Source organism: Centruroides sculpturatus, unplaced genomic scaffold (assembly GCF_000671375.1).
Source record: "Centruroides sculpturatus isolate CEXI.00-Female unplaced genomic scaffold, Cexi_2.0 scaffold161, whole genome shotgun sequence".
In the NCBI taxonomy this organism is placed as follows: Eukaryota; Metazoa; Arthropoda; class Arachnida; order Scorpiones; family Buthidae; genus Centruroides; species Centruroides sculpturatus.
Genome location: NW_019384373.1, coordinates 526,227 through 544,190, shown reverse-complemented (window position 1 = coordinate 544,190; position 17,964 = coordinate 526,227). Strand labels below are relative to the sequence as shown.

The following is a 17,964-nucleotide window of genomic DNA, read 5'->3' as shown; positions in this document are numbered from 1 at the left end:
GTTAAATTACACTTATATAATTTTATTATTAAGAAAGCCGCTGGATAGTAATTTCATCTCAAAACAAAATTTATTTCTTAAATGGAATTCAATTCAGAGATTGGATTATATTTGAAGTTATTTGTTTTCCTCTGCAAATATTTTGCTCAACAATAATTCATAATACGTACTATATTTGATTACTTTTCTAGAAATATTATACTGTATAACAACAAAATTTTCGTTGAATTTTGGAAATAATGCTGCAATATCGCATACTTTTCGGTGTCTAATATGACAGTTTCTTATTATGAGCCGAAATAATTCACACCAATTTTAGAATGTATATTTTCAAGTAAATCATAATACAGAAAATAAAAACGGTTAATATTTGATACTGCTGAATGATGCTGTTAACTCAGAAACTTAATTGTCCATTCCGTATTATGTCTTTATCTAAAAGAATATCTTCATGATAAAGATTTTTTCTGCGAGATACATATATCATATGTTATCAGTATTTATAATTTAACGTAGTTGCCACACCTAAATACAGTTCATTGAAAGAAAAAATGAAGTGGGCTTGAAAATTATTAGGAAACCACTATAGGTTAATTTAATCATTTACACTTTGAGTAACAAACTAGTAGAAAACTTCATGCCTGATTACGTTAAAGCCATCATAAATAAAAGACATTGAGATTGATGATGCAAAATAATAAAACTAGTTTACAGCCATTTTGCCTATAAATAATAAAACTAGTTTACAGCCATTCTCTTGAGCATTACACATGCTCAAGAGAAAAGGATTGTTTAAACCGCTTGCTGCTATTTTTTCTGCCGGACTACAAAACAATGGATCGTCGTCTGTTCCAAATCTCTGTATTATTAACGTTGTCAACTGTACGACAAATACTAATTGCAGAAATTTTCCATAAATTGTCAGCCATTTCTTTTGTTTGTCGCTAAGCTGTTGGTGTTCGCAACGTGCATAAAATATGTTGCCGAAAAAATGCAGAGATATTTAATAAAGGTGAAAACATGCAATAGACGCAAATAATTATCTGCCATTTAACCTAATAATTTGTGTATTGCATGACGTTAAGTCGGCGCTTAGTAAAGTCGTGCAGCTTGCTTATATCTGCTTGATGATATATATGTATCTGCACTACAAATCTTCGTCAACGTTCATTTTATATTAATTTATTATGAATTCGCTTCAGAATTTGTATTATGTAAATTCTGACAGATTCATATTATACTCTGCTGTGCTATACATAAGATTATAGTATTCATTTTCATATTATATGTATGGAAATAAAGAAATCGACATGCGAATCCAAATTAGTACTTTCGTATGGAATATATTTGATTCTGAAACTCGATTATTGCTTATTACTAAACATAAACGAATGAATATAACATCCGTTATCACTTCTACAGCTTTAATGTTTAATTAATAGTTTTTACGGGTGCTGATTATAATTAATTCGGTTCAAAAGAAAGAAAGATGTGGGGAAAATGCAATTGGGTAAGCCTTTCAAGAAGACTGCATATGGTAAACTGGTTCCAGTTTCTATGTTAGACATGTGACTAAAACTGCACGTTGCATTCCAGTAATTGTAAACAAAGTACCAGTGTTTAGTATTTTTATCCATTGAATATAATTCAGGATTGTCAAAATAAAAATAGAATTTTATATTAATTCCAAATTATCGTTGTTTTTCTTAAATATGTCGTTATCCAAATGGAATTTATGGAACAAAATTAATAAGAAGTTTGGGAAAACACTTCATAAAATAAACAACATAAATAAAAATTCCTTAATTAGTTTAACGAGTTATTATTCAAAGTGTACGATTGAATATAAAATAATGAAATAAATCTGTTTTTGTGTAAAATTGTAAAAAAATTTTAAGAGGTTTGATACTATTTAAAAACACTGAAAAGAATATTTCGATGCCTGATCAATTCATCGTGCAAACCCATAGTTGAACTTCTAGTGTTCAGGGAATAGAACCACTTGGCTAATGGTGGGCAACATAATGTTTCAAGCAGTCAAAAAAATTTTATTAGTCGATTTATTATATACTACATCTTGATTTTTATAACTTAAATCATTCATATATATGTATTTACATAACATATTGAAGATTAGCTCGAGCATTTTCATATCCAGTGTACAAATATGAAGCTATACAATTTTCCATAATGTATACATTGTACATTAATAAAATGTCTTAACATAAAATACGTATTATTTTATTATAACCGAAAAATTTTTATATATTCAATTAAATTCTTAGAAATATCATAGTTGATTACATCATCATTACCTTCTGTCACTTCTCATCACAATGTATTTTAAGGTGTAAATTTAATTGTTTCTTCTCCTTAAACTTCGCTCCACATTTACTACATTCGTAAGAACCTTCTCGAGTATGAATTTTCATGTGCTGATTTAAATGAGACCGATCAGAAAATCGCTGCGGACACAGATCACAGCTAATTGGCTTATCTCCTTGGTGACTTCGAAGATGATAACTCATGTCTTCTCTTAGCCTAAATCTGCATTTGCAGTGCCTACAGACAAACAGACAACCTTCAGAATGAGTCATCAAATGCCTTCGAAAATTAGAACTATTGCTGTAAGTCTGTTCGCAAGCTTCACATGCATAAGGTTTATCTCCTGTGTGAATTCTTCGATGAATATTTAAATGGTACTTTCTACTGAAGCTTTTGTCACAAATTTCACATTTATAATTCATTTTGTCTGTCTTTTCCATCTATATCAAGAGAAATTTGTAACTTATTTATAATCTTATATACTGCTTACGAAATTGCACGAAATTTTACTGCATTTATAGTGCAATATAAAATAATATTTATAGAGAAGAAAAAAGCTTTAAAACTACCACGAGTGCTAACAATAACTTTTTAAGATTGTAATGAAGTAAAGCATACTTTTATTAAAGTAATTAAAAGCAACTTCAATTAATTATAGTTTTATCTTTTATATAGAATATTTAAATTTGTTAATAACTAAACTTCCTCAATGTTTAGTACAGAAATAATTTGAATTAAATAAACGTAATTACCCTCGAGTATTTTGACAAAATTGCAATCAGTCCTTTTGATTTTCCTTAACTTTCGGTGAATGAACTGCTGAATAATTTGCATAAATCATCATTAAAAATTAAATGCGTAGTCATACGATTTTCAGGAACTTTATAGCTAATATTACAATATATTTATTTGAATTTTCTTAAATAAGAATTAACGTGAATTCATTATTTGTTAATTATACATTATTTAAACAAAAAATTCGATAAGTATTTAAATTTACTACATGAAAATTCGAGTTTTAATAGATGAGTGGTGCTTAAATTTGCAAATAATAAGAATTATAAATGAATCTTTCAATCGCGTATACATAGTAAGAACATTTGTAACGACTATTCGAAATTTCCAGACAAAAATGAAAAAAATAATTCTCACAATCCAAAATTTATCAACCATTCATTATGATTGATGTAGCAATCTGAATGCTAGTCTAGACTGATACCAGAGATCCTGAAGTGATGGCTGATTACCATGCTTCTTGTGCGAAAGAAACGTTGCTGAATCAGTTTACTAATCTATTATTCGAAAATACATGAATTCTATACAATTCGTATAAAACAATAGTGCTATTCTGGTAAATTTTTCTATATTATACGTTATTCAACTACACGTCGGGGACTTTTAGTGGCATTAATTAATGGTTTTATGATTGGTTTACACGATTTGTCGATTCCTTCAAAAATATCTCGTATCTGAAGTAATATATTGAAAACATTATACAGCGATTCGTACACCTATAGAATAAAAATACTTTATTACATATATATATTTTAAAGATTGATTCATCAATTTGTTTTAGATGTTACAAATATTCATATAATCACCCATTTAAATCTTATGCAAATACCTGAATTGGTAATTTTGTAGACAAAATAAAAAATTCTCCACAACTAATTCCGATTTTATTTTCTCGAAACTTTTTCATAAAATTCAACGCCTGTCAATAAATTTAAAGTGAAAAATTCAGCATTGTTAATTTTACAATTTGAAATTACAACTTACCTTAAGATTGACTTCCAACGGTAGAGAAATCGAACTGAATTTCCGAATTTCTTGAAAAGAATCATAAGCCTATTGTTCGTAAATTATAATTTAATATAAGTATAATAATCAATTTACACTGCTGTAGTTGCATCGACAATTCCTTACTTTACACTTAACTAGAATTAATATTTTAAAGTTATATTTTTTCGAACTTACCGAAGTGAAGATACGAAAAACCACAAGCGATATCGATACCACCAAACACACGCAGAGAGTAGAGCAAAGTACAAGAAATATTCGTATGTATGTAGCGGACGTGGTGAATATTGAGTTATAAAAAGAGATCGATACGATATAAACGGCAATTCCGTAAATAACAAAGTAAAAATTACCCCATATAGCGTTCGTTTGATCAATTAAATCGCAGATTACCAAGAGTTTTCGCATTATATCATTAATTTCATATTTTGCATTTTGTCTTACAGCCAAATACGATTGCCGCGATATTGCGTTGAATCCTTCGTACATCATTATGCTTGATACTACCAATACAGTCATGAGCCACATTAGTAGGCCTAATTGCAAAATTATTACGTAATGAATACAAAAGGAACAGCAAAGTGCCCGTATCCAAGTTGAATCCTGTTCTATTGCCTTAAATATGTAAAATGAAAAAACGACTGAACCGATTAATGTATAAATGTACGTAGCGCCAGACGGAAAAATCGTGCCTGTCTGCCATTTTTGCATTCTTTCTTTTTCTCCGACATACCCTGAAATTCTTAAATCGAAAGCTAATTTATATTTTGTGCCAGTACGAAGCATTATCAGCGTGGTAAAGCCTGCAAGATAAACCATGCTCAAATGGAAAGGATTATTCAAACTGCTTCCTGCTATTTTTTCAGCCGGACTACAAAACAATGATTCGTCGTCTGTCCCAAATCTCTGCATTGTTAACGTTATCAACTGTACGACAAATACTAATTGCAGAAATTCTTCATAAATTGTCAACCATTTCTTGTGTTTCTCGCTAAGCTCTTGGTGTTTGCAGCGTGCAAAAAATATGTTGCCGAAAAGTGCAGAGATATTTAATATCGGACATAACATGCAATAAACGCAATTATCTGCCATTTTACCTAATACCGTATTAGCCCGAATATAACGCGACCCCAAATTTAACGCGACTCCAAAATTTTCATAAAGATATTTAGAAAAAAAATAATACTCATAAAAGAATTCAAAGAATGTAAAATTCAATCAGATACGCATTTATTTATGTAATTACAGTAGAGCGTCGTTTATCCGAATCAATTGGGGACTGGGGTGGTTCGGATAACTTATTTTTCGGATAACGAATCATGTACGAAAAAATATATTAATTTATCCAATGTTGAAAATTTTCTCCGTTGCGTGTCGCTTCGCGTTAAATTTTCGTCGATGTTAAGCCTAACGAAGACTATTGTATCGTTAAAAATTATTTTTATATTTTGTACAAACAAAATAAATATATTGAAAAATACAAAAACAATTTAAAAATTATACTTCAGATGTTAATTTAGTATCAAAAACGTAAAATATTTGAGTAACCCAAGAAATAGCTGAAGATTGCAGCGCCACAGCACTAGCGAAAATTTAAATTTGCCGACTGGAATGCTTTCGGATAAACGACGCTCTACTGTATAGCTAATAACACAGGCAACCTCTGTAGGATAATGTCCTTGTTTATATTAAATTCCATTACTGTACTTAAACCCCCAATTTAGCGCGAGTCGATTTTTTAACGGAAAATAAAAAATATCGCGTTATATTCGGGCTAATACGGTAATTTGTGTATTGCATGATATTAAGTGGTCGCTTAGTAAAGTGGTGCGGCTTGCTTATATCTGCTTGATGATATGAATGTATCTGCGTTATAAAACTTCATCAGCGTTCATTTTATATTCATTCGTTATGAATTACCTTTAGAATTTCTATTATGTAAGTTTAAACAGATTTATATTATCCCCTATACAGTTTTAGTGTTTAATAGTTTGTTTCAGGTGCTGATTGTAATTGATTTGGTTTAATGGGCTAAAAAAAGTAAGACGTGTGTATTACATTTAAAATTTCAGGATTGAATAAAGATTGAGAAAAGAAATTTTAAATTATTGATTGTGTATACGGGACATTGTTTTTGTTAAATTTTGTTGGTTAAAGATCGAGCAAATGGGGAGATAGTGGGTGGTCACCTGTAACATCTAGAGAGGGATCGGGCTTAATGAAAGTTTTACTCGTTATTAGCATTTATAATTTATATATAAAAGTCATCTCTATTCTGAAAATTAAGCTTTTTTTACTATATAAGAATTAATAATATATAAAGATTTTATAATAAAACCTCGTAACAGATGGCTGCACACGCAATTTTCTTTATTATGATTAATAAAGTGAAGTTTTATTTCAAAATTAACTTTTATAATAGCTGAGAAAGTTACGCTAATTGTTCCTAATCTTTATAGCATTGCACTACAAGTGAGTTGGCAGTGAGTGACCTTTGTTACAACTATCACATTCCACTTCAATTATATTTTTTATTAATCAACATATTACATTAAGTTTATTGTTGTTTATGCTATTCTGTAATTGTGACACTTGCTGCAATTAATGCATTTTTTTATTAAAAATTTTATAGTTGTATTTGATTTACCATATTTTCCAATTTTTATTGCAGTAGGCTTAAAAGGAATGTCGTCTCCGTGAATTTTCATAGACTGCTGATGATGTAAAACGACGAAAGAGAACTGAAGCAAAAGTTTCATCTTTATGAAAACGTTGTATTTATATTTACTGTATATTTATTATTAAATAAAAAAAATCGTATTTGTTTTTACTAGTTAAGCTATGAATTCCTTCGAAGCAAAAAACACAACACACACACACACACAACTGCTTTCAGTTGTGATCAATGTGTTGACCTGATCATTGCTTCTTGTAATGAAATTAAAAAGGATTTGTTGCTCCTCTTATCATTTATAAATTGGGTTTTTTAACGCGCTGTTTTAAGCTCGTACTATCTTGCTGGAAAGATCGTGCATGACAGAGAAGCGCGCATTGTTTCTACATGGAGCGTGAGTCATTTTTATTCAACCGTGCAACAAGGATTTGCAGAATACTTTTTCAGACAGCTACTTGCAAACTGTAAGCACTCACGTTTATATATTTTACTTCAACACAAAAAAATCTTCCAAAATTCTTATCGCAGTATTTGATCTGATGCTCAAAACACAGACTTATTCCTAAATTTATATAAATGATTGAAGATTTTAGTTACTATTCGGGTCACAACGGGAACGGACGGATAAAGTTACCAATACGGACATAGTAAGACGAATTGAAAAAATTTGTATTAAACATTAAAAGACGAAATGTTTAGTACCTGGACCACAACATACAAAAAGTACAATGTTCTGCAATTCCAGCCAAATTTTCAGAGCACCATCGTCATCGTCAGAGGATGGCTATGATTATTGCCAACCTTGCAAACCGATATGGCACTTGTAGAAGAAGATCAAAGTACTATTATTATGATTACATTAGATTATTGTATTCGTGTTACGCACGTGTTCGTAACTTAATGAGGAACATAATTGCTAGCGACGACAGCTAGAAAAAGTCACCGAGCCACGACGTCGTGAGTGTTACGTATTCGGTGTGGGCATATTCCATATTGACAGATTGGGTATTATTATGTGGACAGAGGGAATCAATACTAATTGGCAAGTACTTTCTATCCATTCTCCACTCGTGTCCAATTGCTGTATCTTTTTTCATTAATTTAAATACACTTCTATTGTTCGTTTTGTAAATTCATACACGTTGTTGTGTATATAACCCTATGTTAAAAGTCGAGTAATACAATTCTTCTATATTTGTTGGCTTTCGTCTATAGTTTCTATTCGTATACGTAATTATTATTTACTATAATTATTAATATTTATGTTATAGTCGATTGGTATAAACGAATCGTATTCAATAAATATATAAACACGCAACTTTCTGTATTATTTGCATTGCATTTTTATTCAAACTTACTTTTTAAAGTTGCAGCACATTTATTACCAGCTTTTGAACTGGTTATCTTCCTTTGTTTTTGTTTTGTTAATATGGCAACGCAACACTTGAGTGATCTGTGGGGAAATGTCTTCCAGGAGGTTTTTTTAAGGATAACTGGCCGCTATTCAGGCGTTACAGACGTGAAGAAAACCCGAAAATTCCCCGTAGCTGGCGAGACGTAAACCTACGACCAATTTCCATTGGTGTTACCCACTCGGCCACTAGTGGGCACGCTTATATTATCGATGATTTAATGCTAGTGTTGACTCTTAATTCTACTTAAAAAATCATTTAAAAGTAATAGAAAACGAAAATATAATAAAAAGCCATTCAAATTTTTCAACGAAGCTTAACAATAAGCCTTCGTTTATGCAAATTCTCTTTTACAGAATAAACTGAAAACATTGATATTAGTATATGATTAATAAAGAAATGTGAGACAGAAATAAAGCAAAATTTTCCTGTTCGAAAAATAAATATTTTGTCGGGAAAAAAAAACAAACAATTAAGTATACAATACAAACAATTAAGGAGTGCGACCATTATGCAAATTACTTAAAAGTAACTTCTTATCGCAGTGACTCGATGAAATATATTTCGTGTTATTCCCTTTCGTATGAACAAATCGAAATTGAGAGGAAGAACTTCGTTTCAGTCTGAAATCTTTTAAATTTTGTAAGTACTTGTTCCTATTTATTAAGTTTAACATCGAATGTGCTGTACAAGACAATAGAAATGGATTAGAAATTTTAGAAAATACTTAATTACCAATTAATATATAATAATAATAAGAATATTCAATAGAATAATGTACTTACTATAAAGAGATTTTGTAGATTTTTCTGACGTTCGTTGGTTTCTCAATCGGAGAGATTTCAATATGAAGTTTCTCAGTCTATCTACTCACTATGTCAGTTTAATTTTTAACATATTACGGTGGAAATGACCCTTCTTTAGTTGTAAATACTCTTCTGTTCTACATTATGCGTATATAATTTTCTCCTTTTCTAGATATAAACATTTTAAAATGAATAACGAAAGAGAGAGTTGCCCACGAGGTTCCTGCTACATCCATTCACCTGACGAAGCTATGTCACAAATTTTTCAAGCCACTCAAGCCGTAGATATAAATAATCAATACCAAATCTCTGATGGGACTAACCAGTACCAAATCTCTGGTGGTATTAACCAATACCAAATCTCTGGCGGGACTAATCAATGCCAAATCTCTGTGATTAACCAGTACCAAATCTCTGATGGGACTAACCAATTCCAAATCTCTGATGGCACTAACCAATTCCAAATCTCTGATGGCACTAATCAATTCCAAATCCATGATGGCACTAATCTGATGTGATTAATCAATGCCAAATCTCTGATGGCACAAATCAATTCCAAATCTCTGATGGCACTAACCAATTCCAAATCTCTGATGGCACTAACCAATTCCAAATCTCTGATGGCACTAATCAATTCCAAATCCATGATGGCACTAATCAATGCCAATTTTCTGATGTGATTAATCAATTTCAATTCTCTGATGTGATTAATCAATGCCAATTCTCTGATGTCACTAATCAATTCCAATTCTCCGATGTGATTAATCAATTCCAATTCTCCGATGTGATTAATCAATGCCAATTCTCTGATTTGATTAATCAATACGAAATTTTTGATGCGACTATGCAAAGTGGGAATTCAACACAAGTGCAGGTGGAGTCAAAGAAAAAACGATTCCAGTGCTCGGAATGCCCCAAAACTTTCGCCTTCAAATCAGCTTTGAAGACGCATAATCTGACACACACTAAAGAAAAACCACACAAATGTGAACAGTGCAACATGGCTTTCCAGTACAAGTATCAAGTGGCCAGTCATTTCCGAACACACACTGAAGCAGTGCATGTTTGCTATACTTGTTTCCAAGCATTCACTACTCTTGAGGAGTTAGTCAAACACAATCAAAATCATATACCATTAAGAAATGCGCCTTACGTTTGCACAGAATGCGGAACAAATTTTACAGACGAATATTCGTTTGAAACCCACAAAGTTATTCATGCCCTCTCAGATGTACGTTTCACTGAAGACGAAGTTCTTCTTTATGAAGAAAACAACAAAGCATACAAAGACCTCATGGATCATTTCAGTACACATCTCTCTCCTTAGGCAGAGATCGTTTTTGTTTTTTAAAAATTTGCTTGGTTTTTGATCTTTTATTCATACAATATGATATTTTTAATGTTATTCCTTTTTATAATCATCTATATTTTAAACTAAACTTTGTTAATTTTTATAAATTTTTATTAAGCGAAAATTCAAATATATTTCGTGAACTTTTATAAACGTTTTAATACCGTTTACTTGCACATGATTTTCTGCAACGTTTTCACACCAACAACGGGTCGTTCGTTTGAAGAGAATTGGCTTTTTCTTCTAGCGTTGTAACTGCGTATTTTAGTTAATAATTTCCACAAGCAACTATATAAAACCAGCGTGTATTGTGAAGATTAAGCATGATTTTTATCACTTTCCATTTGTTATTCCTGCAACGTTATACATGTAAATGATTCCGCTAAGACGATACCCCCGAAAGGAATCAAGAAATACTACGCCTGAAAAGCCATATGATAAGAAATTAAATCATCCTACTGAGCAGCAGAACACTGAAGCATTGTTGTAGACGACTTTCCAGCTACGTTGTAGGTACTACGCCATTTTTTTTGTGCTCTTGATTTTATATTATAACAGATAAATTTGGGAGATGCAGTTTTTCGCTCGTCAAGTCTCTATCACATCAGCAGACTCGGAAGTAGTCTCCATACGAAGAAAGGAAGACCCCAGTTGTTGTGAGGTACTGTATATTGTCTTGAAGATTATGTATTGTAAATATTCTTTTTCTTAGCTTAATAATCGGCATGCATGTTGAAAATCTTCATGTTTTCATTAATCTTATTGTCTTCCAATTTAATAATTTATTTTCTTTTTACAGAAATACATTAGTCTTTTTTGCAAGAGAATTTCATTTGTTTTAGAGGATATTTTGCTTTTGAGACTTTAAAGAATGTAATAGAGTTAGTATTACTTGGTGTATTGTATATACTCTATCAAAATACCTTTTTTATGTAGTTTTAATGTTTTCTTTAGATTAAGAAGTTCGTTAATACAGGATCTACTGAGCACTTACGCCGAATTTTCAAAGACATTATGCAATATCTTCTGTAATATCGGTCTTTCCGGTTGGCACGAAATGATTGACCGCCTTTATAACGAAAACATCCTTTCTTGTAAATATAAATTTTAACGTGATGCCTGCATTAATTCAATTGTAACACTATTCTTCACTCTACCAGTATTTGTAAGAAAGAAGTCAAAGTTCTACAGTAAGTAGTTTGGAATTATTCCTAATTTATACTATTTTTAACGCTGTAAGAATGCGTCATTTTACGAAATAAAATAGCTTGTCATTGTTTAGACACGTGTCTTGCAACGACATTATCGAGTAAGCAGTTAATTGATGGATCATTCGCTAACATTTCACTTCCTCCAAATTAAAAGTAACAAGAATGCAGGTAATACACTATTACAGCTGTAATTTAAATGCCGATAATACATGTATCGATAATTTTTATGCAGTTTAATATATTTGTATTTGCAAATAATTCACATAGGAAATAACTAATAGATCCTTTCTTTTTACTACATTAATGAAAATCTCTCTACTGAAGAACTTTGCCATGAGAATTTATGCCGAGGAAGTAGTCAAATGGCATCACTTGCAATTACAGAACGAAATCAATGGCCAAGAGACGTCTTGTCAAGTATTTTTCAGTAAGTATTAATAAATAAAACATAAATAACAACCGAGAAAACAATTTTTTAAAATTTTATTATTACAGGAGAAGAGAATATATAGGAGAAACCTGTTCGTGAGTGACTGTTTGCATTAATAAATCAGGTGGAGAAGGTAGACTGCATATGAAGAACACCTGCAGAATTGCACTGAAGAACACTGCAGATTGCAGAAAAATATTGCATATGAAGAACACTGTTGCAGATTAGTGGCTTTCAATCAGTGGCAACAACAGAACAAAGAGGAGTGAGTGCATCAAACAATAGCAGACAATACCAGAAAACCATCTTTATGTGAAAATACATATTTTATCAACTTGTTATATAATTGATGACATCTTTTAATCGCGACAATTTAATTAGAACGTGTAATTCTTCTGATATGGCATGTAAATTTATAATGTATGTTTTTCAAATTTATTCTATACCATGTTCTTATCTTGCAGTTGAATATCCTATCTCAAAAGTAAATAAAATGTTCTGTATTAGTAAACTTGCAGTGTCATTCTCTCGAATATTCTTATATAAAATATTCTTATGGCCCTTGTGTTAAAATCTTCTAAGTCATACAATACATTGTTCCTATCACATGAATGATAACACTTAAGTAGTTAGTGTTTTGTGTAAAACTCTGCAAAACAAACATTTATATCACCTTGATTCTATTTTAACAATACTCTTATTGTTTCATGCAGAAAAGAAATTGTGTAAAGTGAAAAATGTTTTCTGTGTGTGAATTATCTCCCTTCTGGCTTTTGTATAAGGAACATTAAGAACTGTGGCTTAAAGATCTATTACACCATGGTCGAGCAGTAGTTTGGAGATGAAACATTTTAATTCTTCTAAGCAACCTAACCATCTGAACACCCACAAAGGTAATTACAGCTTCAACTAAATCCAACATCCATCAAGCAACATCCCATAATCATAGCCATCTCATCCACGGTTGCACTTGTAAAATTCAGATAATCTAGGAGATCAAATCTGGATTATGACTAACAAGTTGGTCTAAGCTACAGTAACCATTCAGAAGATCACATATTACTTACATCCGCGGATACAAAGGGAACGGCTTCGTCTGCTTCTGCGGAATTTTCCCGAGTAAACCGGGCACCTCGTAGTAATTTTTTAAGGCTTATTTCCTTTCTTTGCACCCTCTAAAGATTCTTAAATCAGCTATCGCTTATATCACTCTCTGACATGATGGAGTCGACCCCCCTATAACACTGTTGATAATTCCGTATTATATGAATTCCATATTGTACGGGTCACTAGATTTTACAAATACATGAGCCGTTCACAGCCTGGGACACATATTTGTAAAATCTAAGTGACTCGTACAACATGGAATTCATATAAAACAGAATTATCAACAGTGTTATAGGGGGGTCGACTTGTACATACATCTGATAAGCAACATGAAAGTAAATAATAAATACACAGCACAATTAGAATGAACTCAAAACTTCAGTCATGGAAGATATAACTTTTTTATTTCAAAAATTATCTCTTCCTCTTACAAATAAATACTGTTTGCTTTAAAAAAAACATTCATAAAGATAAAAATTAACAAAATAATACTTTAGAAATTTTGTGACTAAATATTTTTATATAAGAATTATATATTACTCTAAATAAATATTTAAGATCTTTGTACTAAAATAAGTCTATAAAAATAACACAAAATTTCAATTACAGGGATGATATATCCAAGTTTTCACACATTCTCTTTAAGTTTTCATATGTTTTTGCATTTTCCTGATTGCACAGAATGCTCAACTGAATGTCTCTGAATATCTTTGGTATCATCCATTCCTCTTTCTCCGATAAAAATGCTTCGTCCATGTTTTCTTTAGAGTAGAAGTAGACAAATTCAACAGGATTTCTGCTTCCTTTTCCCCAATCAATGGAAACACACTAAAAATAATATAAGTATATATTATAATCTATATAGAATTTCTACAATTCTATCCATTATAATGCAATATTACTATATATGAATACAGGATGTATCAAGAGAAAAGATTATTTCTCACAGTCAGAAAAGTAAGTCCTTGAACAACAATGCGAGTGACATTGTCCAAAAATAAAAGTTTCTGAGAAGAATGCACAAATATCTATCTGGTCCTCTCTGAGATACCGAGATCCTTTCCACAGATATTCTCCACCTGGTCCTCAATAGACTACTATATATGAGGCTGGAAGAAGGATGAGGTATCTCAATTGACACTGACACAAACAATGAAAGTATTTACTCCAGCAGCTAGTATTTAATGAAAATTACAAACATTTTTAGTAACATTAAGCCATTGAAGAACACGTTCATCCTCATTGTAACTATGTATATAAATATAAACAGTGTTTGTTTGTGTCAACGTTCAATTGTCAATTGTTCTAGCTTATTGGTAAATTAGAAGAATTCCAATATATATTCCTGTGATCATTTTCTTGTCTGGATAGGAAATGCTACTGCAGTTATGAAAAAGAATAGGGAAATGCTTTGAAAAACTACTGTAAACTAACAGTGCATTCAAAAATATATTGACGCAAAGGGTGGTTACGTTCAGACTTTCTCTGAAGACACCACTCTATGCTGTTGCGGTTCATTACTGAGTTCAATAAATGTAAGTGGCTTTGGATGCATAGCTACTACATTAACACTTGACATGTCATTGTGAGATAGATACAACACTATGTACAGTACAGTTATGGTAATTTATTAACATTAACAGTCTTCATATAGACTTTTCCATATACTTCCCATTTACATTCACCTGAAGTATTTACCTTTTTTCCTAATACACTTGTTATATCAACTACTTGAATTATAGCTAAAGTTAAGGCTGGCATCCAATACAAAATGGTGCATGAGCCAGGAGTTGATATGTATATGATATGTCAACGTGTCATAACAATTGATGGTAGTAGTATGTTATCAAACTCTAGCCATGATAAAATATGTAAACAGCTTCTATAGCTTCTTACCAATCTTCATTGTTAAATATTAATCATATAAATGTAGCCTTTCTGTAATGTAGCTTTTCATTTCTTCGATATGAAACAAAAATGTTGCCTTTCGATGGTATTATTATTAAAATTTTACAATACTGTAGCAGAATTTGTTAATTATGTTTACTCGACTATAACCTTACATGTTTTTAGTACCAGTAGATGCTCATTATTGATCATGTATGTACTTCTCAGAGATTTAAATCTGAGTATAAATAGACTCTTGATAAGTGTTTGTGGATAATTTGCCCCCAATACTTTGGACACCATCTAGTCATCCTGTTATGAATCTAACTAAATCTGTAATGGTTATGTTAAAAAGTAATTTTTTAGAATTTAAAACACTCTAGACTTTAAAAATAAACAACAAAACTATCGAAAACACATAAATTGGGACCTTTTTTACGAAAACCTTTGCCGATATCTGGAGGGAATATAACTTCCCGCAAACTGGCAACAAAACCTCGACCAATACGTGGAGCATGTCACAACGGCAATTATAGGAGCTGCCAAAAAATCTACTAATGAAAAAAATTGCAAACCACAAAAAGACACACTAGTGGACAGAGGAATTGGCAAAGAACAAAAAAAAAAAATAATAAACAAAATCCAAACAAAACTTTACAAAGAGAGGGACAAAAAGAAAAAAACAAGGCTAAAGCGGGAATACAACAAGATGCTTAAAAACTACAAAAAACAAATAAATAAAATGAGAGCAGCTTACTGGAGAGACTTTTGTTCCGAAGAAAACAAAAATGGCCTATGGAATACTCCCTATTGGTTCATCTATAACAAGTAAAAAAAAGCAAACATTCCAAGCATACTAACTAAAAATCAGAATAAAGAAGACCAAAATTACAATATGATCGATAACATTCACGACATCTTAGACACACACATCATAAACGACAACCCTGAGAAGGATTCAGAAGACCATAAAGAAATACAAACAGAAAACGCAAGAGATATAAACATCAACATTGACAATCCCTTCTCTTTTCGGTAAGTCCAAAGGGCCATAATGAAACTAGCAAACAGTAAAGCGCCAGAATTAGATGGGATAACACCAGAAATGGTAAATGAAATTAATGAAATTCCAATTGCTTTTGTTCATTTGTAAAACGAGTGCCTAAGGATTGGATATTTCACTAAAGCTTGGAAGGCCAGGAACATCAAATTAATCCCTAAATGTGACTGCCGAAATACCCCAGAAGACTACAAACCAATTACACTTCTACCTGTTATGGTAAAGATCCTGGACGGCCTCCTGATTAACAGGATAAACTGGCATTTACACAAAACAAACAACCAACACCCAAATCAATTTGGTTTCGTGCCCAGGAAGGTTTGAACGGACTCACTTCTGACAGCAAAAGAATTTATAAATAGGGCATGGTCCAAAAACAAACATGGGATTATGGTCAGTATAGACTTCCAAAAGTCTTTTGACCACTTTGGTGGCCAAGCATCTTCAACCACCTTATGCAAACTAAATGTCCAAAAAACCTTTTTGTATTCCTTCAAAGTTATTTCTCAAAAAGGCAAGCGATACTTGCTACAAATACTCTCTCAGTTAGGAGGTTAATAAACCGGGGCTGCCCACAGTGATCTCCGTGCAGGCCTGACCTATAGAACCTGGCCTTCAACGATCTTCTGTGCTCCTTCCCACACAACAATGATGTAATGATCCAGGCATATTCAGATGATCTTCTCCTCCTTGTAGCTAACAAAAACTGACCACCTGACCGAAACCACTAATAAATCCGTAAAAAACATCTATAAATGGAGCAAGACACATAAGCTCCTCATCCACTTTGAGAAATGCATGGCACTTGTACTCACAAAGAAAAATAAACAAAGCCAATTAAAACGTAATCCAAGCATATTCATCAATAATAACAAAATCAAAGTGGCTCGTGAACTGAAGTATCTGGGGATTTACTTCAACAAACACTTCAATTGGCATCATCACATTAATACTCTCTAATAGAGGATCAAATGAAAAAGCAACCTACTTGCATGGATTACTGAAAACTACTGAGGAATAAACCCAACTAACTGTCGTCTTATCTACAAGGCGGTAATTGAATCGGCTATTATCTACACTCTACCTGTTTGGTATGAGGCACTAAAAACACTCATGTACAACACAAACTCCTCTCCTTACAGAAGAAATTCACAATTAAAATATTTAAATCTTATAGGACGGCAGCCACTAATGCCCTCCTCTTAATGGCCAAGATAACTCCCATACACATCCAAGGAAACTTGATACAGTCCCTCATAAGACTGACTTTAATAACTGGACAGACAATAAAATACAGCATCATATTACTAACAGTGGTCTTCCAGAAGACTGCCTGGATCTTGTAAACCAAATCAAAGACTCTAGATTGGACAGAACCATTGCGAAGAACAAATTCCAACAGCACCCAAGTAACATAAACAATTATAAAGTAAATATGAACTTTGATAAAACCATGCACAATTGCACTAACTGGTATATATATACAATGGTGATATTCGAAATATTTAACAAAGGGTTCGCTAACAAAATTTTTCCTTAACAATTTTTTTTTTTTTGCTCAAATGGTGCATTAGCAACATTAGCGCAAAAACTGACCTTAAGATATCCATATAAATAAAAAAAGATGCGTTCGCAAAATTAATTCAGTTAAAATTTAACATTGTTTATGCCAGAACTATTTTTTTTTTATAAATAATAAAAAAGAGTGTTCAAAATGGTTTATTTTGTACATATTTTAATATTTTTCATTCAAAATATTTTATAAACATAAAAATTGGCTTTTTTTTTCTAATCAGAAAAAGTCATGGGGAAAGCAGTTAAACAAGAAAAACTTTTCTAAATCATTTATTTTATCGTTAGGTATTATTATAATAATAGACAGATGTCATCGTCTCTCGAAA

At 31.7% G+C, this 17,964-nt stretch overlaps 2 protein-coding genes and 1 long non-coding RNA gene across 7 annotated transcripts in view; 1 reads left to right on the top strand and 2 right to left on the bottom strand.

Annotated features, from left to right (window-relative positions):
- Positions 1-2,145: 2,145 nt before the first annotated feature.
- Positions 2,146-2,769, bottom strand: LOC111615345 (oocyte zinc finger protein XlCOF19-like). Its single transcript, XM_023356770.1, has one exon. The coding sequence runs from the start codon at positions 2,763-2,765 to the stop codon at positions 2,322-2,324; it is 444 nt and encodes a 147-aa protein (XP_023212538.1). The 5' UTR covers positions 2,766-2,769; the 3' UTR covers positions 2,146-2,321.
- Positions 2,770-9,521: 6,752 nt separating this feature from the next.
- On the top strand, positions 9,522-12,488 carry LOC111615334. Of its 2 annotated transcripts, none has more exons than XR_002755060.1 (6): positions 9,522-11,029; positions 11,168-11,249; positions 11,323-11,558; positions 11,651-11,747; positions 11,904-12,006; positions 12,075-12,488. It is a non-coding gene; the product is annotated as an uncharacterized LOC111615334 (long non-coding RNA). The 2 variants fall into 2 exon arrangements; XR_002755062.1 differs by having other exon boundaries at positions 11,636-11,747.
- A 1,013-nt stretch (positions 12,489-13,501) lies between these two features.
- LOC111615863 (deoxynucleoside triphosphate triphosphohydrolase SAMHD1-like) overlaps positions 13,502-17,964 on the bottom strand; it is a 57,306-nt gene continuing 52,843 nt past the window's right edge. For all 4 annotated transcript variants that reach the window (XM_023357313.1, XM_023357320.1, XM_023357299.1 and 1 more), the window contains one exon: positions 13,502-13,944. In XM_023357313.1, coding sequence (XP_023213081.1) covers positions 13,720-13,944 — 225 coding nt within the window. In that variant the 3' untranslated portion in view covers positions 13,502-13,719. The remainder of the gene's footprint in view (positions 13,945-17,964) is intronic.